At 45.6% G+C, this 24296-nt stretch overlaps 1 protein-coding gene and 1 long non-coding RNA gene across 2 annotated transcripts in view; one reads left to right on the top strand and one right to left on the bottom strand.

Moving 5' to 3' along the window:
* LOC112106164 (protein eva-1 homolog C-like) overlaps window positions 1-24296 on the bottom strand; it is a 55814-nt gene that overhangs the window by 19440 nt on the left and 12078 nt on the right. Inside the window, exon 2 of the mRNA XM_024199277.1 lies at window positions 6398-6597. Coding sequence (XP_024055045.1) covers window positions 6398-6597 — 200 coding nt within the window. The remainder of the gene's footprint in view (window positions 1-6397; window positions 6598-24296) is intronic.
* LOC112106178 lies at window positions 4755-18718 on the top strand. The gene is made up of 3 exons (XR_002908072.2): window positions 4755-4959; window positions 6009-6100; window positions 16778-18718. It is a non-coding gene; the product is annotated as an uncharacterized LOC112106178 (long non-coding RNA).

Here is a 24296-nt window from a genome sequence, read left to right as displayed (position 1 = left end):
ATAGCTACCCACAGTGCAACGCTCCGGAAGTCGACGCTAGCCTCGGTACTGTGGACGCGGTCCGCCGACTTAATGCACTTAGAGCATTTTATGTGGGGACACACACAATCGACTGTATAAAACCGATATCTATAAAACCGGCTTCTATAAATTCGACCTAATTTCGTAGTGTAGACATACCCTTAGGTGCCACAAGTACTCCTGTTCTTTTTGCGGATACAGACTAACACAGCTGCTACTCTGAAACCTTTAACCTCTGTTTGTTAAGCTAAATAGATTGAACTCCTTGAGTCTATCACCACAAGGCAGGTTTTCCAATCCTTTAAGCTTTCTCATCACTCTTCTATGACCCTTCTGCAATTTATCAGCACACTTTTTGAATTGTGGGCACCAGAACAGGACACAATATTCCAGCAACGGCCACACCAGTGCCAAGTATGGCTTCCTGGTTGCCTGAAGCCTTTTTTATTTTTTTTATTTTTTTTTAGGAAAAAGCTAAAACCAGAAAGGTCACATACAATAATCCCTTTCTATCTACTGATGGTACTTTAAATTTAGCCAATATGGAACAATTCTTTGACATTCTCCCTACCTAGCTTCCAAAGCTCCACCAATGAAGACACATGTTGAGAAGAATTATTTTAAAAGGACACTACCGGCCTGGGGCAGCACAGCTCTCCTATTTACTATGGGCAGAACAAGTGGAAGCCTAGGGCAAAACATTCTGTATTAGCACTTACAGATCCCCATGTACAATGAGGGGTTAGTACTGAACTTAGCCATGAAACCACAGCCGAAAGGAACATGTGCAGGCAAAGAGGTCTTAGAGTCCCAGACACTCCAAAATTTATGAGCTGCTGTTTCACTTCTGGGCCATATATGACTCTCTGTGTCTCTTCTACTGCAGTGCCCACGCAGACTCTTTCAGGTGTCCGTTGTTTCTAAGACCAGTGCTGGCAAGAGCCTACACTAGATATAACAATAGAAAAATGTCACATGAAATCCAAGGCCCCTGACAGGACTCCACTGTCTGAGGGCTGTGTATCCAATCAGGTCATTCCGATCTGGTGTTATATCTGCCCTGCATCTTTCAAAGCAGACTGCACTGGTTTCAGGGTGACCCCACACACCAAGACAAGACATTTGCCAAAGCCTGGTCTTTATGACTACCCCAAAAAGCAGGCAGCCTGCAAGATCCAGGATGCTTAGTTGAGGTGATGAGATGCAAAGGTAGACTAGGCAATGAGAGTGTTTAGCTACCGCCCTGGAGACAATCCTGGATCAGTTCAGGGCTAGACCCCAGCAGACAAGCCAGGCACACTGCAGAGAGGAAGGATGGTTCATTGATTAGAGCATTTGTCTGGGCTAGGGGAGACCTGGGTTTGATTCCCTCCTCTGTCACATGTTACTGTGGACAAACTCCTTAATCTCTCTGAACCTTAATTCCCCACCTTGTAAAATGAGACACATAGCCCTGCCCTGCCTCACAGAGGGCTGCTGGGATAAGTGCATTACTGATTCCCATGGTGGGGCCAGATAGAAACCTGGAATGTATATGTGTGCTGGGCTGAGCTGAAATCCACAGAGTGGTGTCTCTGATAGCTCTGAGACCCCCTAGGAGGGTGAGAAAGTGCTCTCTAAAATTGTGAGGTGTCTCTTATTCCTTGTACTTAGCCCTAGGGTGACCCTTGGTGGAGTGTCACACCAGAGGTGTTATTTACATACCATTTCTTTGATTCTAATCCTAGCATCTTTGTGTACAATGAGATCACTGGAGGCTTGAATGACTTCATGGGTCTAGCATAGGGACTTCCCTTAAAGGGCCAGCAGCCTTCTGACCTCGTGAGAGGCAGTTGTGGGGGGAAGGGCACATACCCCAGAGCACTTGGTTTAGAAAGCCCCCTAAGAAATGCCCTGCATGCTGGTTGTGGTGAGTAAGGGAAAGTCAGTGGGCCCCACAAGTGGCAGGAATAGGGAACTGATGGCTACAGGCCATAAAGACAGATAACTCAATAAGCCTCCAAACCTGGTGACTGGTTCCCTCTACACTGTATCTGTAATGACACAAATGGAAAACAACTTTGACCCATTTCACTCTTAAGCCTCAATACCTTAAGTCAATGGACTCTGCAATCAATAAGCATAATACATACAATGTGATATGCACAGCTAGGGTCACAGCTCGTCCTCAGTGTTCATAGAAAAAGATTACCTGGGAGTGGATAAGCACAGGGTTCCTGTCCCCATTGGCTATGCAGAGCATGGGGGTGGGGTTTCAGAAGGACCAACTAAAATAAGCCAGTAAAGTTTGCTGAACAAACAACTGAGCCATTTCAATGCCCATGCAGGAGTCAGTTGGTGAATACTATGCCTCTCAATCCATGATTAAGGCTAAGATTTAGTCACAGGTATTTTTGGTAAAAGTCATGGACAGGTCACGGGCAATAAATAAAAATTCACGGCCTGTGACCTGTCCATGACTTTTACTATAAATACCCATGACTGAATCTCTGCTTCAGGGGGCCCCGGCGCTCCCCGGAGCCAGCTGCCGGGGGACACTCAAGCAGCGGCCGATGCGGCTGGCCCTGGGGGCAGCCTGAGCAGCTGGCCCTGGGGCCGTTCCAGCAGCGGCCGGTGCGGCTGGCCGTGGGGCACCGGAGCAGCTGGTCCTTGGGCCATCTGTTCGAGTGGCCCTGGAGTCGGCCGTACCAACTGTTCTGGAAGTCCCGGAGGTCACAGAAAGTCATGGAATCTGTGACTTCCATGACCTCTGTGACAGAATCACAGGCTTATCCATGATTAAAATGATCAGCAGCTGGACCAGATGATATTTCCTAGTTTGCATACTTGGATTGGCCAGGGAGATTCAGTCCCTGGAGGGAACCAGGGAGTTACCCATACCCTCCTCTAGCTGGGTTGATGGGCCAGAGTGTTGTAACTAAAGAGCGGCGCAACACAAGGACAGCTCAGGCTGATGTGAGACGTTTGATGGGGAACAAAAATTGCAAATTGAAAGCCCAGCCCGTGGGTGAAAAGCCTTTGGTGTGTTTATTAAGTCAAAAGTGAAATGGCAGAGAAAGAACTAGAGCTGCTGTGCTGGGGAATCTTCGAAAGAGTTGTGTGCTTTATGCTCATTATCAGCACCATTATTTTCATTGAAATCAGGTTGGTTTCCAGACAGCCAGGAAAGTTAGTTGATTCTGAGGGTTGAGGGGATTGCCCCAACAGTCACCCATGTTAAGAGTGGTGATGAATAACTCTGGATGGATAACTATGATAACTCTAGTATCAGAAGGGTAGCCATGTTAGTCTGGATCTGTAAAAAGAAACAAAGAGTCCTGTGGCACCTTATAGACTAACAGATGTATTGGAGCATGAGCTTTCGTGGGTGAATACCCACTTCGTCAGATGAATGATAACTATGATAACTCTGAGCTATGGGGAGATGGTAACACTGCTATCCCCGGTCGGACTCATTCCTTATTCTGTTCCTGACTCAGGGAACATGACATCCAGGGCACTCCTAACTGCCTATGAGGGGTTGCTCTTATTAGTGAGACGTATACTATGAAAGGTTCAGTCTGAGGTTATAAGGAAGGTTCCAATCAGCTCTTAGTTCTCCTGGGCTGCTCTGCACACCTCTTGCTCTAATATTCTCTTTAAATCCAGCTGCCCTTGGCAGCCAAAGGCACAAGGACAAGGATTTCCACTCTCCTGGTGAATCTAGAACAAGGAGGTGATGGTGAGTAAAAAGGAGCTTAGTGGTGTTACCGTAGGCTCAGCTACAAAACAAGTCATAGCTCTCAATTCAATAGTAAAACCCAGCTGCGTCCTATCCCCAAGATAAGCCAACAAGAGGCAATAAAATTTCACAAGTATAAAATCCCCTGGCTCATGAGATCAGAGACCCAGGATCAGTCTAGGCTCATGGCCCCATTTTGACTCCCTGATATGTCAGCTGGGACAGTCAAGAATGTTTCTATTAAATGAAGAGGATGAAGATCAGCTTGCACTAAATGGTGAAATGGACTGTCACTAAATAAAAACATTCCACTGTGATTGTGATGAGGATCTAACTGGTGTCAGAAAAGTCACTGCATGTTCCAGACAGTCAGAGGATGCCACCCACCTCAAACAATTTTCACAGTAGTTGTCAGAACCTAGTGGGGTGGGTGAGGTTCAGTTGCTTTAAAACCCCAACATATCTCCTAGTTTCTTATCCAGACACCCCTCCTTAAAATGGTGACACACAGAATGAAAAGTTAGCTGCTGCTAATGTCAAAGAACCTGTGCCTCTATCTGGCTTTCTGACTCTTTGACACACAATCTCTTTCCTTCATAAGCCCATGTGAAGGCAGATCTCTTCCCAGCAAAGTGCAATGTTAAGGAAGTATTTAATCAGGTTTAAAAATTCTTTTGCCATTGGACTCTACACAATAAAAGCACCTCTCAGAGAATCTCTTGGGTGAAAAGAATAATGACTTCGGCATTCACCTCCACCATACATGGCTCGAGTATCCAGAGTCAAAGGAAAACAATGATTTCCTTTGGTTCTATATTAGCCCCAGTAAATTAAAAATCATGATCTTTCTGTATTTAAATCTCTGAAATTTACATTTCCTAAACTAATGGTTGATACTGGGCATGTGCAAGTGAGGTAATTGCTTCTAAAAATAGAAAGGTATATTAGGAGAGAGCCACAGTGCACCATAAAAGGCCAGCTGTCAGCAGGCAGTTTCAGAGTCCGAGTCAGAGAGAGAGAGAAGGGAATTCAGTCGGGAGCAGACGGAGGAACTGGAAACCAGTAAGAGAAGCCAAAGGAAAGAAGTCAGAAAAGCTGCAGAGAGAGAGACAGAGCAGAGCTGACTGACCAGGAGCTGAACTGCGATTAAAGAAGAATACTAAAAGATTTATCACAGCAGCAGTAGTGATATAAAGGGATACCAATGGATTTATGAAGTAAGGTTGCCAGTTTTAATATAATTTTTAGTGTAGTGTAGTCTAGCATAGTATTTAACATGTGTATGCTAGAAGTGTGTGTCTTTTAATTGTTTTTTACTTATGTGAAATTTAAAGCAGTGGTTCTCAACCAGGGGTAATCAAAGGTCTTCCAGGAGGTACTCAACTCATCTAGATCAGTGTTTCTCAGCCTGGGGTTTGAAGCCTCCAGGGGGGTCACGGGATGGGGATGCAAGTGCAGAGCCGAAATCAGCTGGTGGCAAGCAGGGCTTCAGCCCTGGACAGCAAGGCTTGGGCTTCAGACAAGGCTCACAAGTGAAAAAACAGGCTCAATATCACACTGAAATGTAAGTACAATATTTATATTCCAATTGATTTATTTTATAATTATATGATAAAAATGAGAAAGTCAGCAATTTCTCAGTAAGTGTGCTGTGACACTTTAGTATTTTTATGTCTGATTTTGTAAGCAAGTAGTTTTTAAATGAGGTGAAACTTGGGGTACAGAAGACAAATCAGACACCTAAAAAGGGTACAGTAGTCTAGAAAGGTTGAGAACCACTGATTTAAAGAACTACTGTCTGCGATTTGTTACAAACTGGCCACTTGTAACAAAGCACTTTGCTTAGAATCATAAACTATATACTATTGGGGTTTAAATGCTGTTTAAACTTGCAACAAGGAATTTGTGTCTCGGGGATTTTGTGTTTTGTTTAGAATTTTTAGGATACAGTGTATTAGGGATTATTAGTTACTTTGTTTTGAAAAACAAGACTTCCTGTGTCAATTTCTTTATCCGAAGGTTATATCCGTGTCCTTTAGCATTTCCTTAACAACCCTGGAAACTTATATCTCGGGAAGGACAGTTTAATGGGGGTAGATTATTAGAGCGGCATCCCAGAATCAATTTTGGGGGGTTATACAGCAACTGGACCATCTTTCGTCTCTGGGTTAAGCCCTAACATGGACAAATTTCTCACAATTAATTTTTTGTATGCCTATTCCAAAATTCATCTTGGTTAAAATGAATCTATAACGCCTCTTCCTAGGTTTATATCTTCAAATGCAGTTCCAGGAGGTGAACCCCACCCAATCCATCACAGAAGGTCCCATTGTGTCAGTACCTTTCATCACTCCACTGGTAAAATAGCATCCTGAATTCCTTCTGCATGTATAGGTAAGGGGTGGGAGTTCACTACAAGGTCCCAAACCACCCACCATTTTTTGGGATGGGACCTGAGGCTACAATGTTTGAGGGCCAGTTGGCAGATGTGGGGGCACTTTGGGGGCCCCCAATCAGACAATCTAATCTCCCTTGCCTGAACCCAAAAGTATCCCATGTCACCCTGAACACCTCCATGCACGGTACTGCCCTGGTTTCCTGCAGTTCCCTTAGAATGTTGTTACTTGTGAATTTCAAGGATGTTTTTGCTTTTACCTGGCGGGCTGTGGCAGATACACACATGATGCTCTCACTAGAGATATTGCCAGTGCTCGGGCAGAGGTTCTGGCTGGGCACTCGACGCCCATAAAATGCAGATAGGATGCTAATGGAGGTCTTGTGGGGACAAATGACTCCCAGTTGCTCCCCATCACAGGCGTGGGCTGTGTGGTTCTTCAGCACCTTTTGAAGGTAACCTGAGAGGAGTAAAACACACAGATGTTGTATGCAGGGTTGTTGTAGCCATGCTAGTCCCACCTTGTCTCTATAAAACAGAGAGAGTCATTAGAGCTGGGAAGTGCTAGAGCCGCAAGGAATGAGAACACAGTCTCCAGACTCCTGACAGCGGGGGGGAGGAGGGCGGCGGGGGAGAAAGGGGATGGCCCTGAACTGGGGCAGTATCCTAGGCAAATGCAAACTCAAGGAGGGAGGGAGATGTTGTGGCAGGGAGGGGAATGCACTTTTCTGCCAGGCAGGGGAAGGGGAATATTGTACCAAGGTCTACACCAGCAGTTCTCAAACTATGGGTCAGGACCCCAAAGTGGGTCACAACCCCATTTTAGAGGGGTTGCCAGGGCTGGCATTAGACTTGCTGGGGCCCAGGGCCAAAGCCTGAGCCCCACCACTCAGGGCCAAAGCCAAAGCCCGAGGGCTTCCACCCTGGATGGCAGGGGCCTGGGGATGAAGCCCTTGGGCTTTGGCTTTGGCTCCCTCACCTGGGCCAGTGAGGCTTGGGCTTTGATTCTCCCCACCTGGGGTGGCAGAGCTTGGGCAGGCTCAGGCTTTGGTCCCCACTCCTGGGGTCGTGTAGTAATTTTTGTTGTCAGAAGGGGGTCGCAGTGCAGTGAAGTTTGAGAACCCCTGGTCTACACTAAGGGTTGTCCAAAGTGGGATAAAAGTAACAAAAACCAGCTCAGCCACTAGGAAAGAATAAGCAAGAGTTGGAGACAAAATTTGTTTTTTTTTAACCTGTCTTTAAGCTAAAAGAACCAATTGGGGGTTTTCAAGGTTTTTGGTGACATAACAAACTTACTGTAGAAACAGACCAAGATGGTTCATAGATTCATCGCTTCTAAGGCTATAATCTAAAATTTTTCATAACAGACCACAGAAATTCACCAGCAGCACCTGCCTCAAGCCCAATCACTTGTGGTTAAACTAGAGCTTATCTTTAAGAAAGACATCCAGTCTTGATTTAACAATGCCAAGTGAAGGAAAATGCCCCACATCCCTCGGTGAGCTGTTGTGATGGTTAATTATTTTCACTGTTCAAAAGTTGCACCTTATTTCCACTTCAATTTTTCTCCCTTGAACTTCCAGCCATTGGATCTTGTTACACCTTTGCCTGCCAGATTAAAGAGCCCTGTAGTATCAGATATATTATGTGCAGGTACTTATAGACCAAGATTAAGTTGCCTCTAGAGACACAATGCACTGGCACTCAGGGAATCGGAGTTCAGATCATCAGCTCTTCCACAGCCAGTTCCTCACATTGTTCTCAGGCTCCCCAGTTGAGCAGAGGGCTTGGGGCACTGAGGAGACATCAAGTTTGCTCTGGAAGGACCTGCATTAAGACCTCTCTAAGGTCACTTCTACATTAAAAAAATGTAAACCAGGCCTTATCCTGAGGAGACTATCACAGGAAATTGCCATGTCCATGAAGCCTTTGGGCCTGGTTCTGGCCTCATTTACACAGGAGCAAATCAGGAATAACTCCACCAAAGTTGGCAGAATTATACAGTAGTGTAAGGGGAGAATTAGGCCCTTCACTTTTTAGCTTCTTCCCCTTCCCCTCATCCTGTTATTCAGCTCTTTATTAGGGTTACCATTCGTCTGGATTCCCCCGGACATGTCCGGCTTTTTGAACTAAAAATAGCGTCCGGGGGGAATTTGTAAATGTCTGGACTTCCCCCCCCATGCAGAGCGCGCACGGCTAACAGGGCAGCCGGACGGATGGTGCCATTTACATGGGGCTCCGACAGCCAGAGAGCCCCTCCTCCGCTTCCCCTGCAGCAGAGATCACTCCCTCCCTCCCTGCATTCGCAGATCACCTCCGGCAGTCTGGAGCTCCTCCCCCGCTCCTCCCCCCCTGCTGCCCAGCGTGCCGGGACGAGCGGCAGGGTAAGGGGGCCAGGGGGTCGGAGAAGGGGCAGGGAGGTTCTGGAGGGGGCAGTCAAGAGACGGGGGGGTCGGGAGTTCGGGGGGGGCTTTCTGGGGGGGTGTGGATAAGGTTTTGGGCAGTCAGGGTACAGGTAGGGGGTAGGGTCCTGGGGGGCAGTTAGGGTGGGGGGGTCTTAGGAGGGGGCAGTTAGGGGATAAGGAACAGGGAGGCTTAGGTAGGGGGTGGGGTTCTGGAGGGCAGTTAGGAGCAGGGGTCCCAGGAGGGGGCAGTCAGGGGACAAGGAGCGGGGCGGGGGTTGGGAGTTCTGGGGGCGGGGCTGTCAGGGGGCAGGGAGCAGAGGGGTTTAGATGGGTCGGGAGTTCTGGGGGGGGCTGTCAGGGGGTGGGGAGTGGTTGGATGGGGCGTGGGAGTCCCAGGGGTCTGTCTGGGGGTGGGGGTGTGGATAAGGGTTGAGGCAGTCAGGGTACAGGTTAGGATGGGGGGAGGGTCTCAGGAGGGGGCAGTCAGGGGACAAGAGGCAGGGAGGCTTAGGCTCTCTTAATGGCTCTCCATGCGTCTCTGGACCCTCTCAGCTGTCGGGCTTGGACGGAAACATTGCCTGAGGGTAGTGAGAGAATGGGTTATCGGTGAGGTGGGGGTGGGCGTGAGCCCGGTCAATAGGGGCAACCCCTACCAAGATCTGAGCCTTTTCTCACACGCCCGTTAGAGCTCGACATTATGCTGTTTGGGACCCCTCTTTGAGGAAAGCCTCTGGATTGCAAGTCCAACCGCTACCTCCTCGTGGTGAGAGTCGGTAACTGGCTTGGATAGCCAGGCGGATTGCGGAGGACGAACCCACATCCCACATTCAGTGGGGTGTGGGATGGGGTTGGGCAGCCCCATATGGTGCCACATGGATGCCCCCCTGGTAAGGGTAGCCTCCCCCAGGTACGGGTTGACTCCCCCTGGTAAGGGTTAGATTCCCCCTGGTAAGGGTAGTCTCCCCCAGGCACGGGTTAGTTTCCCCCTGGAAAGGGTAAGTTTCCCCCAGGTACGGGTTAGTTTCCCCCTGGAAAGGGTTAGTTTTCCCCTGAGAAGGGTAAATCTTTTAGCTATGGAAAAAAGTAATTTATATTTTTATACCGGATTGGCGCTGGACCGGGTTAATAACGCCCCTGCTGTTGGCTTTGATGCCCCGGCTGACAGTGTTAAATATATTAGGGGTGTGATCAGGGTCGCTGGACCAATGGATAAAATGGTGTGGACTATAATGAAGTCTCATGAGCATGAGAGTGAGAATCAAGTCCTCCCAGTGGAGCATGGAGAGGAGGTAGAGGAGAATGTTTGTGATGATCATGGTGAGGAGATTTTATCTATCTTACCGATGGTTTTTACAAGGGACACTTTTAATGATTTAACTATGGAAAGTTTCAATCCAGATTTTAAGTATTTAAGTACATTTGATGATCCATATGTTAGCGAATCGGGATATCTTAATGCTCATTTAGTTAATGGGTCTAGTTTATTAAATAGTTTTAGACCAAGTACTGATTTTAATAGGGATCGTAATAAGGATCTTAACAGTACTGGTAGTAATATAAATATATTAGAAAGTAGTTCGTGGAAGGATGGGGTTTTTTATTTAGAGTATCCCGTTGATAGTTTTAATTGTCCAATATGTCCCCAGATATTACCAACATTTGGTAAATGGGCCAAACACATTCATGTGGTTCATAAAAGTAAAGCCATACGAGTTGTATGTAGTAAATGTGGAAAATCTTCTCAATATCATAATATAGCTTGCCACTACCCCAAGTGCATACCCAAGAAGGCAGATACCCCAATGAAGAGCCATACGTGCTCGGTCTGTGGGCTTGGTTTTCATACTAGATCTGGATTGAGTCAACACTGTAGACATAGACACCCTGCTGTGAGGAATGAGCAAAGAAAAGAAGATATGGCTGCTAAAAGTAAGATCAAAGAGGGATCGACTAGATCTCGTATATGGACCAAGGATGAGGTTGCGCAGCTTATACAGTTGGAAAGGAAATATATTGGGAAAAGGAATATAAATAAATGTATTGAGAGCGAGATGAGGACCAAAATGAATAAACAAATATCAGATAAAAGACGAGAATTAGCAAAGAAGAAGTTAGTGGTAACAGGAGATAGGGAGGAAGTGACTGAGGTAGAGGACATTAGAGTAAATATATTAGAAATTCCGCCCCCAAGAGAGAGGATTTTCCCACTAAAAGGACATCCAGAAGTGGATTTAGTGGAGAAAATATGTAAACGGGGAAAACAAAGTAGGGAGGGAAGAGAAATAATAAATAGTTTAGGGGAAATTGAAGGATTATTAAAGGAGGATTTAACAAAAGCTCTCGGATGGGCAATGTTGGAAAAATTATGTTATTCATTAGTAGAGGGAAAGGACCCTAGAAATGAAAGTCAAATAGAGTTGAGGAATAAAGGAAAAGGGAAGATGAGAAAGGAGGGGAGAAGGAAGCAATTTAATGCAATTAGGAGATATGCTACAAAGAAAGCTAAGTATAAATTCTATCAACAATTATTTGATAAGGATAGAAGAAGATTGACTCGCATTATAATGGGAGAGCCAGATAAGGCTAAGTGTGCTATCCCTATGAAAGAAATTGAGGAATACTATGTGAATATTTTGGGAACAATTGGACATGGTAATATGATAGGGTGGCCATCATCCACAGAGAATGCGGATAATGATATATTAATGAGTCCGATCTCTGTGGATGAGATTAGAATAGCTTTAAGAGAAATAAGAAAAGATAGTGCTCCTGGCCCAGATAAAGTAAAAGTGAGCAATTTGTGGGATATTTTTAATTTAGACTCCTTAATACTTACAAAAATTTTTAATATATGGTTTCTAAATAGACAGGTACCAGATGAATTTAAGAAAAATAGAACGATTTTAATACCAAAGACACAAGATGAGGAGGAAATGAAGAAGTTAACATCTTGGAGACCATTGACAATTGGGTCAGTTTGGATTAGAATCTATACCAAAATATTAGCAAAAAGACTGGTGGAAACAGTTAAGATATGTAGTAGACAAAAAGGGTTTATATCCGCCCCTGGGTGTGAGGAAAATATTGCTATATTAGATAATTTGATTAAAGGGGCTAAACGAAATGGGAATGAAATTGCAATAGTGTTCGTAGATCTGGCTAAAGCATTTGATTCTGTGGGACATGGACATATAATAGCCGGGTTGAGAAGATTTGGTATAGATGAACATTTTATAGATATTATTAGGGACCTTTATGATAATTGCACAACTAGGGTATGGGTGGGTGATGAAGCTACTGAGTCTATTTTAATTAGGAGGGGGGTCAAGCAGGGTGACCCGTTGTCCCCAATTTTGTTTAATATTGCTATGAATCCCCTTTTAACTAGATTAGAAGTAGAAGGAAGTGGTTTTTATGTTAAGGGTAATGGTGTCACGTCATTGGCTTTTGCCGATGATGTGGCAATTTTAAGTAGCTCATATAAAGGAATGATTAAAAATTTGGGTATCTTAGAGGAGTTTTGTAAAAATACTAATCTCTCTGTTAATGTGAAGAAAACGAAAGGCTTTCATATTTTAACTAAACATAAAACCTATGTAGTTAATCCTAAGGATAATTGGCAGATAGGGTCAGAGGAGATTGAATATGTTCAACCAGGGGATTTTGAAAAATATTTAGGGGCTAGAATAGATCCCTGGATAGGTGTAGGGGGACCGGTACTTAAAGAAAAATTGAAAGATTGGAGTGAGAATTTAATTAAGGCCCCATTAAAACCGGCCCCAAAAATATTAATTTTACAGACATATATCTTACCGAAGCTATTTTATAATCTTCTTTTAATAGAACCCCCTTTTAATCTTTTAGACGATCTTGATGTGTTAGTTAGAAAAATAGTTAAAGAGATTTTACATTTACCTCAGTGTACCACAGATGGGATATTTTATTCTAGAGGTAGGGATGGTGGTTTAGCTCTCACTAAGTTTAGTGTGCAAATCTCAAATATGTTAATTCGTAAATGGAGGAGACATATTGTCTCGAGAGATGATTGGATGGACCTATCTTATCTATATGCAGGAGAAAATCTTGTGGATAAAATATTGTCATTTAGTGCAGTAACATCTCATCCCAAGAAATGGAGGGAAGAGGAATTTTTAAGATGGTCGGAACTGAGATGTCAGGGAATAGGGATAAAATATTTTAAAAATGATTTAATTAGTAATTCAATTTTTAGAAACTCTAGTAAAGTTAAATCGTCAGCGTATATCGCAGCATTGCAGCTTAGGGCAAATATTTATCCTACTAGGGAGACATTAGCAAGAGGAAGAGGAGGTGTGAATGCTCTTTGTAGATGGTGCGGTAAAGTGCGGGAGACTGTTCCCCATATCTCAGGACAATGTTATAAGACTAAGAATGCTAGGATAAAAAGGCATAATAGAGTAGTGTCTGCACTTGTAGATAAGGTTGGTAAATTAGGGTGGAAGGCAATGATAGAGCCCCATTTGAGAAATAGTAAGGGTGAGTTAAGAAAGCCGGATATTATATTTATAAAAGGAGATACAGCAGTGGTGGTTGATGTTACAGTGCGATGGGAGGATAATGCCGGAAGTTTGGAACAAGCCCACAGTGAGAAGGTGGCTTATTATCTTGAGTTAGAGGAAGAAATTAAAAACTTAACGGGAGGTAAAAATATTCACTTCTTTGGTTTTGTGCTTGGGGCGCGTGGCAGGTGGAGTGAAGGTAATAATGATTTGTTACAATTATTGGGAATGGACAGAAGTAAAAATTTTAAGGAGAGTATATGTAGACTTGTTTTATATTCCACTATTGGTATGATGGCTATATTCAGTGACAGGTAAAGATCCCGGAGTTTCCATTCCGTGTATCTTGCCAAAACTAAATTTTAGCTATTTTGGTTTCCATGCTCTAAATTTTCAAATTTTTAATATTGTTTTGAACATTAACTTAGTTAGTGTTATTTAATATCTGTCCTTCAATAGAATGGTTTTAATTATATAATAAATACTTATTAATGGATGAAATTCCAATTTAAATTATTAGTTTTTTTTTTTTTTTTTTAACTACTGGATGTGGATGCGGACTGGCCGCGTATAATAACCAGGAAAGGGCAGGTAGTCACGCCTGTACATAAATAGGGGGTGGAGTCCTGGGGGGCAGTTAGGGGCAGGGGTTCCAGGAGGGGGCAGTCAGGGGACAAGGAGCGGGGGGAGGGGTGGAAGTTCTGAGGGGGGCGGGAAGTGGGAGGGAGTGGAAGGGGCAGGGGCGGGGCTAGGGCAGGACGGGGGCGGGGCTAGGGCAGGGCTCCTCCCGTCCTCTTTTTTGCTTGCTGAAATATGGTAACCCTATCTTTATAACAGGGAATGAGATGTGCTCAGTCTGACATGAAAGCTTCTACAGAAGCATTTCCCTATGACTGAAGCTCCAGCCCTGTGTCTGAAGGACATGGCTTGTGTCAGGGAGCTTTTGCTTATCAGCCAATAGAGCAGCAGTGGTTTCATTGGGAACAAGAGAAGCAGCAAGGAGGCAAAGTTCAGAAACCATGAAAGCTTGGTTCTAGGTATTGAGGGGCCAGTGCTCCACACAAGAGATTTTCAGGTCTCACACGGGTCATTCCTCACCCCGATCTTCTCTCTCCAGTTCCACACTCATACTATATCTCCCTCATTGGGCCCCACTCAGCTACACAAGGAAAGTTAAGTTACAATTGCCTCCCTCCCAGTTCTCTGTGCCATTTGCAATGATTAATTTAATGACATAGATCTACCAAGTGAAGGACCATGTGGAGAGGTTCCCCCATGTAGATCTCCCCATGTAGATCCCTGACCTCGTTAACGTGATCCTGTGCCACTGAAGTCAAGGGGATCATTGGCAGTGAGTTGTACAGGAGCAGGATCTGACCCTCAGAAGGCACCAAAGCAGCAAGAGCTACAGGACTTAAAGCCAGCCAAGGCCACAGCACAGCATTGAGGGCCACTTTCAGCTCCCCTTACCATGCACACTTCAGCCTGAGTATATCCTGACACCCACGAGTGTGGCCAGACTCAGGCTAAAGAAAAGGCCCCTAGGAAACCCTCCCTACTTCATATCTCATGACCCCATATTTAGACAGACACCTATATGCTCCAGTCCAAGGGTCAGCACTGTCCCGCGTTCAATGGAGCGCCAATGCCCCTCGACACTGTGCTTTTTGCAGCCATCGTGGGCAAGGCCCGGTATACTGTGCAGGTGTTGGGCCTACAACCAGTATAAATATCTCTTGGTTTCTATGACAATCTGGGGTGTCAGACTGAAAACTCCACAACAGCTGGAGGTGAATTACAAAAACAGAAGCTCCTTATGTCGTTAAATATGACAATGAATATAATCCAGTCTGGGCACCAGGTTATTTCATGCTGTTAATTTCACTCAGCCCCTGAAGATCAGTTCTCAGTGTGTGGTAGAAACTGCCATGTAGACCTCAGCAGTGGAGAAGAGGGAGGTTTGGCAGCTGAGGAGGAGGCAGTTGGGGCTTTTGGCTGCATGGAAGATGATGGAGGCAGAGTGGGATTGTGAGATGAGCACATTAGCTGGATGTCTGTGCTAAAAGGGTCAGCAGTGAAATAGGAACCTCGTTAACTATTTAAGTGGTCTTCAGTGGATTTCAGAGTTAACACTGCAGCTCAGCTCTCTTGTTTAAGACTGTCAGACTGTCTAAGGCAAGACTGCATCCGCTTACACTCAATTTTCTTCTGGCAGGTTTTCTTTGCAACCATTTGGGGTGGGGTTGGTTATTTATAATGAAAGTTACAATCTTTAGTGCATTTCTCTGGCAAGACGTGGACACTGACCAGTGCTGCAGCTGAAGAATCATGGAATACATAGCGCCCTGACCATGAGTGACCTCCCTCTCCCTGCCCAAAGTACATTGTACTGGGCTTTTGACTAGATTCGATCATATTGCCCCCATCAACATTCATAGCCAGGTTGAGGGGGAGGAAATCTGGCTGTGAGTTGCCTTCCCCCATTGCTTGTGATTGGCAGGGAGCTTTCCCATCTCTGATGCTTGCTGAGGGAAGGAACCATGCCCTCCAGTATCAGCACTGGCCATTAATTGCTGAGGTTGTATGAAACTCCTGACGTATCAGACCCCGCCACACCCTTATCTCCTTCTTTGAAGACTGATCTCACACCAGCTCCCCGAAATCCTCCCCTGGCAGTACTTACAGCACATGCCTGAGCTTGGGGATTTAATAGCCAGGATGGGTAGTGAATTGGTCAACCTAATGCCAGCATCCCTTCTAGGTTTTAGGCCTTGTCTACACTGGAATTTCAACCCCTGATGTAGCTGCATCTGTGTCTACAGCAGTCTGCACTATTTACACCAGTGCAGATCTCACCAGAGAGGCTACACTAGGCATTTGTAGACAAGGCCTTAGAGATCCACAAACCAACAGCACCCCAGTTTTACAAGCAGGGCCGGCTCCAGGTTTTCTGCCACTCCAAGCGGCCAAAAAAAAAAAAAAAAAAAAAAAAACGATTGGCGGCACTTTGGCGGCAGCTCAATCGAGCCGCTCCATTCTTTGGCGGCAGTTCGGCGACGGGTCCTTCACTCCCTCTCTTCCTCTTCAGCAGCACTTTGGCGGCAGCTCAAAGAGGAAGAGAGGGACTGAGGGACCCGCCGCCAAATTCCCGCCGAAGACCCGGACGTGCCGCCCCTTTGTATTGGGCGCCCCAAGCACCTGCTTCCTTAGCTGGTGCCGGCCCTATTTACAAGCAAGAGTCAAAGTCTCAAAAACCCTTGGCCTAGTCTATGACTCTGAGTAAAGGAGTCAATTGACCAGATTATTTTTCAATCACTGGTCTGAGAAGCTCTGAATTCACAGCTGGTGAAGAATCTGGAGAGCTGTGTGGTGGGGCTGTGTACATCCAGCTATCCCCCATCCCTCCAGCTGGGCTATCTGGGGAAGGAGCTGCCATCCACACCGAGTCTATCCACACGTGCTCTCTGAATCCATCCAGAAACCCTGGTACCAGGCTCTGCTGTACAATGGCCTCTTTTACCTTCCCAGTACTCAGTGCTGACACTAACCCTTTGCTGTCTGGAGTCAGAGCTCCTGATAGTGCAGGGTTTCCTGTATGCAGACGCATTCCGGGCCCCAAAGGGTTAATTATACACTTGGACACAGCAGCAGATTTTTTGATCATTTTCTTTCCTTCTCTTTTCATTGGTGAGAGAAGAATAAACATCTGAAATCTGTCCCTGGAGGGCCTCGGGGTTTCACAACTGGTTCATTCATCTTAATGTAACTACAAAGAAGAAAACAAGAAAGGAAGGGAGGAGGACGGAAATGCAGCCAAGAGGGCAGCGGATCAACAGTTTTGGTGGGGTCCCTGCAAAGCCCACCTCCCCCAGAGGGGAAGAAATGGCATTCCTTGGAATGGGTGCTGGTTCCAGGAAAGAACAGTGCTGACCCAACAAGGGCAAAAAAGGGAGGCTCTTGGGGCACTAGTGTCCACTGAAAGAGGCTGACAGGATCAACAAGGCCACAGAGCAACATTCATACCCTGGAAAAGTACTGCTCTTCAAGGGTCCCCACAGAGTACAGTGGTTCAAGTGTGGGATAAGGTTGCCTAGAGGCCCCAATTAGGATCAGGTCCGATTTGTTCTAGGCACTGCACATACCTGCTAAGAGACAACCCCTGCTTCAAAGAACTTATGATCTGAAGAGATGAGACAAACAAAGGGTGGGAGAAAGCAAGTGTAGTTATTCCCGTTGTACAGATGGGGAAATTGAGGCAAAGAGATGAAGTGACTTGCCGAAAGCCTGCAAGGTGGTGGTGGCAAAGCCAGAAAATGAACCCAGGGTTCCTAATTCCCAGCCTGGTGCCTTATGCTTTAACGTTTAATTTAGTGCTGTGAAACAAGACAGACTGGCAGCCCCAAAGACCGAAGTGTTCCACTGAGCCAAAGGACAGGGCTGGCTCAGACGATGGCAGTGCCAATTTCCCCCATTGGGACCACTCTTCGTAGCCCATTCAGTCAGTTGGTCTCTCTGTGCCACGGCCTGCAAAAGACCAATTACTGTAAATTAATGTGGGCACCTCTCCATCAAAAGCTAGACACAGTGCACGAGTTCATGTCACAAGCAATGCATCAATAGCCAGCAGAATACAGGTGTCCATCGACCAGTGAATCACAGGTCAGAGTGTGCCTCCGGGGTACCACAGCAAATACACCTTAAGTGTAGGTGGCAAGCAAATGACAGAACCAGAGGCTCAAGTTGATTGGTGGAGGAGGGTTCTGACATGTGAGATACAAAACAATAGCCCACCCAAGTTAGAACTTACTGCTAAGGTGCTTAACCAGCAACAGTAATAATTCCTAGCAGAGGTGTGTCATTGATACACCAAGGAGGAAAATACACTGTGATAGGTGAATCTAAAAGCCCAAAGCTGCCAAAACCTCAGGATTCAGCATCCAAAGAAGTGTTGGCATTTCTCTGTAACATGCAGGGTGCTGGGAATTGTATAACAAGACAGATATGTACAATACACCACACTCCGTGGGGTTTAATTTTTGTAAGGAAACACACCAACCTTGGCTATACAGCTAAAAATCCACTGAGCACAGCGACAAACCCAAAATATCACTTATTTTTAGAAACATTCATCATCTTGATGCATAGTCACAGTTGTAAGCATGTCATATTCCCTTCTAGATAAGCACATATACTCATAATCACACGGCCTTCTCCCACATGCTTCCCTCCTCTTAATTCACTTTCTCACTGTTGTCTCATCTGCACAAAGGTCCAATTGTACAAAAATGTATGCATCTGCTTAACTTAATGCACACGAGCAGTCCATTGAAGCCATTGGGACTACTTATGATCGTATGATTTTGCAGGATGACCAGCTTAGATTGTAAGGTCTTCGGGACAGAGACTCAGTCTTTATCAATATTGTAAAGTGCCAAGCACAACTATTATTCTATATAGGTTATAAATGATAATGTTAATTATTATTACTTCTTGTTGCAGATTCTAGGTAGTATAGTCCAAACAGCATTGCCTATGCTAAAAAGTACTAGGATTAGAACTACCATTACATTAATAGATTTTAAAATCAGAAGATACATTTTTATCAATGACTTGGAAGTAGGGCTGTCAATTAATCGCAGTTCACTCACGTGATTAACTAAAAAAAATTAATCACAATTTAATTGCAGCTTTAATCACACTGTTAAACAATAGAATAACAATTGAAATGTATTAAATATTTTGGATGTTTTTCTACATTTTCAATTATATTGATTTCAATTACAACATAGAATACAAAGTGTACAGTGCTCATTTTATATTATTATTTTTATTAAAAATACTTGCATTGTAAAAATGATAAAAGAAATAGTATTTTTCAATTTACCTCATACAAGTACCGTAGTGCATTCTCTTTATCATGAAAGTACAACTTACAAATGTAGATTTTTTTTGTTACATAAAAGCAAAACAATATAAAACTTTAGCATCTACAAGTCCACTCAGTCGTAGTTCTTGGTCAGCCAATTGCTAAGACAAACAAGTTTATTTACACTTATGGGAGAAAATGCTGCCTGCTTCTTATTTACAATGACATCTGAAAGTGAGAACAGGTATTTGCATGGCACTTTTGTAGCCGGCATTGCAAGGTATTTATGTGCCAGATATGCTCAGCATTTGCGTGCCCCTTCATGCTTTGGCCACCATTCCAGAGGACATGCTTCCATGCTGATGATGCTCATTAAAAAAAATAATGCATTAATTAAATTTGTGACTGAACTCCTTGGGGGAGAATTGTATGTCTCCTGGTCTGTTTTACCCACATTCTGCCATATATATCATGTTATAGCAATGTCAGATGATGACCCAGCACGTTGTTCGTTTTAAGAACACTTTCAATGCAGATTTGACAAAACGCAAAGAAGGTACCAATGTGAGATTTCTAAAAATAGCTACAGCACTTGACCCAAGGTTTAAGAATCTGAAGTGCCTTCCAAAATCTGAGAGGGACTAGGCGTGGAGCATGCTTTCAGAAGTCTTAAAAGACAACACTCCAATGAAGAAACAGCAGAACCCGAACGTCCAAAAAAGAAAATCAACCATCTGCTGGTGGCATCTGACTGAGATGATGAAAATGAACATGCTTCGGTCTGCACTGCTTTGGATCGTTATCGAGCAGAACCCATCATCAACATGGACACATATCCTCTGGAATGGTGGTTAAAGCATGAAGGGACATTTGAATCTTTAGCGCATCTGGCACATAAATATCTTGCGACGCCGGCTACAACAGTGCCATGCAAATGCCTGTTCTGACTTTCAGATGACATTGTAAACAAGAAGCAGGCAGCATTATCTCCCACAAATGTGAACAAACTTGTTTGTCTGAGCGATTGGCTGAACAAGAAGTAGGACTGAGCAGGGCTGCCCGGGGGGGGGGGCAAGTGGGGCATTTGCCCCAGGCCCCGGGCTCTGCAGGGGCCCCACAAGAAGGGCTGAGGCTCCCTCCCTGGCCCGACCCCACCTCCGCCCCTCTCCCGGAGCCTCAGCGCATCCAGGAGCATCCCGGGCTCCGGCGGGGCCTGAGCTCCTCCCTGCTCGGAGCCGCATGGTAATGGGGCGGGGCTACGAGCTCCGGGCTGAGCGGCGGGAGCTCAGGCCCCGCTGGAGCTCGCAGCCCCGCCCCCTTACCATGCGGCTTTGAGCAGGGAGGAGCTCAGGCCCCACCGGAGCCACGCTGCAGCGCTGTCCAGGGATGCTCCTGGATGCGGCGCGCTGAGGCTCCGGGTGAGGGGGGAGCCGGAGGTAAGGGGCCCGTGGCCGGGGGGGTTTGGATAAGGGGCAGGGAGGGGGCAGAGGTCGGGGGGTGGTGGTCAGGGGACAGGGAACGGGGGGGTTGGATCATGGGCGTTCTGGGGGTCTGTCAGGAGTCAGCGGGGGGCTGCATAGGGGTCGGGGCAGTCAGGGGACAGGGAGCAGGGGGGTCTGTGGGGGTGGGGTCCCAGGATGGTGGTTGGGGGGATCTCTGGGGGATGGTGAGGGGACAAGGAGCAGGATGGGCTGGGGATTCTGAGAGTGGCGGGCAGTCGGTGGGCAGTGGATATGGATTGGGGTCGGATAGGGGGCAGGGCCAGGCTGTTTGGGAGGCACAGCCTTCCCTACCCTAAAGCTCATCAGCAGTTTGAGGCTTGCAGAAGAGCCAAGCTGTTAACTTTTCCATTAGGGCTGCCGTCCCTTTCACTTCTCAAATGTCAAATTAATTTCAGTGCCATAGGGAGATTCATGTCAGGGGAGGGTAGCTTCATTTAAAATTAGCCACTGGGGGAGGGATCATATGAGAAGAGCAATATCCTACACCACCTATCTCCTTCCGAACCCTAGCAAGGGAGACCCCCCTCCCCTGCATTTCCTGAGGCTTCAGAGGGGTTAATTCAGTGTTTCTCAAACTTTTGTACTGGTGACCCCTTTCACATAGCAAACCTCTGAGTGCGACCCCCCCCTTATAAATTAAAAACACTTTTTTATATATTTAACACTATTATAAATGCTGGAGGCAAAGTGGGGTTTGAGGTGGAGGCTGGCAGCTCGTGACCCCCAGTAATAACGTCGTGACCCCCTGAGGGGTCCCGACCCCCAGTTTGAGACCCCCTGGGTTAATTTAATTTTAGCACCCTGTGTCCATTCACATGCATGTGCTATTTTGAGCATTTCAGTTTTCACAACATAGGCTCATCCCAGATTCTGGAACAAGCTCAAATGCTCAGTTCGTGGAGTATGTACATAAGCTATACTAAAGACAAACCCACAGTAACCGTCTCCAGTTTGTGAGGGACCCCATGGAGCCAGTCTCTAGGAAACAGATAAATGCATGGAGGTTAAGTCCATTAATGGCTATTAGCCAGGATGGGTAAGGAATGGTGTCCCTAGCCTCTGTTTGTCAGAGGGTGGATGGAGATGGATGGCAGGAGAGAGATCACTTGATCATTAACTGTTAGGTTCACTCCCTCTGGGGCACTTGGCATTAGCCATTGTCGGTAGACAGGATACTAGGCTGGATGGACCTTTGGTCTGACCAAGTGTGGCTGTTCTTATGTTCTAACCTAAATTAACCCAAAGTTATGGACACAGATATGAGTCAAGGAAGCCAGCAGAGTATCAGAAACCTGGAAAAATCTCTGACTGGATGGGCTCAGGCGTTTGGTCACAAGCTGAAGTGGTTCAAAAGTTTTGGATTTTTTTTTAAGCAGAATTTGTTTATTGTTTCTTTAAACAATCAAACATAGCAAGCAGCAAATATTTGGCCACACACTTCTGAAACCCCAAACCATATTCAGGTTTTGGCAGACTAATTTCAGCTTTTCAATTAAAAAAAACACAACAAATTTTGAAGGAAAGTAGACATTGTCCGTGATTTTTTCTGCTTTTTAAAAACCCCTCGTTTTCGATCCAAAAAAAGTTTTGACGGAAAATATTTGTCCAACCCTTTTAATGAGCTTTAGTGCCTTTTAGCACTAGCTGATGCTGAGAACCAGTGATACCTTGTAAAGAAGTTTTCTCAAACCTGGGTTTGTGCCGAGATGCGGAAGGTTTATTTTTCCCAGGGCCGCCTGTGGGGGGGGGGGGGGGGGGAAGTGGGGCAATTTGCCCCGGGCCCCACAGGGGCCCCCACGAGAATATAGTATTGTATAGTATTGCAATTTTTTTTATGGAAGGGGCCCTCGAAATTGCTTTGCCCCAGGCCCCCTGAATCCTCTGGGCGGCCCTGGGACTGAGTGGACTTGTAGGCTCTACAGTTTTACATTGCATTCAAAAACAAAGTCATTATTTTTTGTACGTAATTCATCATTTGTAAGTTCAACTTTCATGATATAGAGGTTGCACTACAGTACTTGTAATGGGAGAATTGAAAAAATACTATTTATTTTATCATTTTTACATTGCAAATGTTTGTAATCAAAAATAAATAAAAAGTGAGCACCGTACACTTTATATTCTGTATTGTAATTGAAATCAATATATTTGAAAATGTAGAAAACATCAAAAAATATTTAAATGGTATTCTATTATTGTTTAACAGCATGATTAATCACGCAATTAATGTTTTTAATGTGTGATTAATTTTTTTTAAATCACTTGATAGCCCTACTTGGAAGAAAACAAAATCATCACTGATAAAGTTTGCAGATGAGACAAAAATTGGGAGAGCAATAAACAAAGACAAGGACAGGTCACTGATTCAGAGAGAGCGGGATCACTAGGTAAACTAGATGTGAGCAAACAATATGCATTTTAATACAGCTAAATGTAGATGTATACATCTAGGAACAAAGAATGCAGGCCACACTTACAGGCTTGGGGACTCTATCCTGGGAATCAGTGACTCTGAAAAAGATTTGGGGACTGTGGTGGATAATCAGCTGAACAGGAGCACTCAATGTGATGCTGTGGCCAAAAGAGCTAATGTAATCCTGGGATGCATAAACAGGGGAATCTAGAGTAGGACTAGAGAGGTTATTTTACCTCCCTATTTGGCATTGGTGCAACCACTGCTGGAATACTGTGTCCAGTTCTGGAGCCCACAATTAAAGAAGGATGTTGATAAAATGCAGAAGCTTCAGAGAAGAGCCATGAAAACAATTAAAGGATCAGAAAACCTGCCTCATAGTGACAGACTCAAAGAGCTCAATCTTTTTAGTTTGACAAAGAAAAGGTGAAGGGGTGACTGGATCACAGTCTACAAGTATCTACCTGGGAAACATATTTAATAATGGGCTCTTCAGTCTAGCAGAGAAAGGTCTAAAACAGGGATCGGCAACCTACGGCACGAGGCCCAGCCGGGTAAGCACCCTGGTGGGCCGGGCCGATTTGTTTACCTGCCGCATCCGCAGATTCAGACAATCGTGGCTCCCACTGGCCATGGTTCGCCGCTCCAGGCCAATGGGGGCGGTGGGAAGCAGCGGCCAGCACATCCCTCGGCCCGCGCCGCTTCCCACAGCCCCTATTGGCCTGGAGTAGCGAACCGTGGCCAGTGGGAGCTGCGATTACCTGAACCTGTGGACACGGCAGGTAAACAAGCCGGCCCGGCCCGCCAGGGTGCTTACCCTGGCGAGCCGCATGCCAAAGGTTGCTGATCCCTGGTCTAACACAATTCAATGGCTAGAAATGTAAGCTAGACAAATTCAGACTGGAAATAAGATGTAAATTATAACAGTGAGAGTAATTAATCCTAGGAATAATTTATCAAGTGTGTGACAAAGTTCCTCCTCTATCTTGGTGGGTCCTGCGCTTATTGGCGGATTTTCTTGCCTCAGAGATTCACCATGTGGGTTGAGGAACAGCCCAGAGACCTTCCCCTCTCGGAGAACCCGCAGTCCAGGTCAATTGGGAGGTTTGGGGGGAACCCGGGCCCGCCCTCTACTCTGGGTTCCAGCCCAGGGCCCTGTGGACTGCAGCTGTCTATAGTGCCTCCTGTAACAGCTGCATGATAGCTACAACTCCCTGGGCTACTTCCCCATGGCCTCCTCCAAACACCTTCCTTATTCTCACCACAGGATCTTCCTCCTGGTGTCTGATAACACTTGTGCTCCTCAGCCCTCCAGCAGCACACGCTCTCACTCTCAGCTCCTTGTGCCTCTTGCTCCCAGCTCCTCACACTCCCACCACAAACTGAAATGAGCTCCTTTTTAAAACCCAGGTGCCCTGATTAGCCTGCCTTAATT

This window comes from Terrapene carolina, unplaced genomic scaffold (genome assembly GCF_002925995.2).
Source record: "Terrapene carolina triunguis isolate 2854851 unplaced genomic scaffold, T_m_triunguis-2.0 Scaffold172, whole genome shotgun sequence".
Taxonomy (NCBI): domain Eukaryota; kingdom Metazoa; phylum Chordata; order Testudines; family Emydidae; genus Terrapene; species Terrapene triunguis.
The sequence above is the reverse complement of the archived record's forward strand: the minus strand, read 5'-3'. Positions and strand labels throughout refer to the sequence as shown.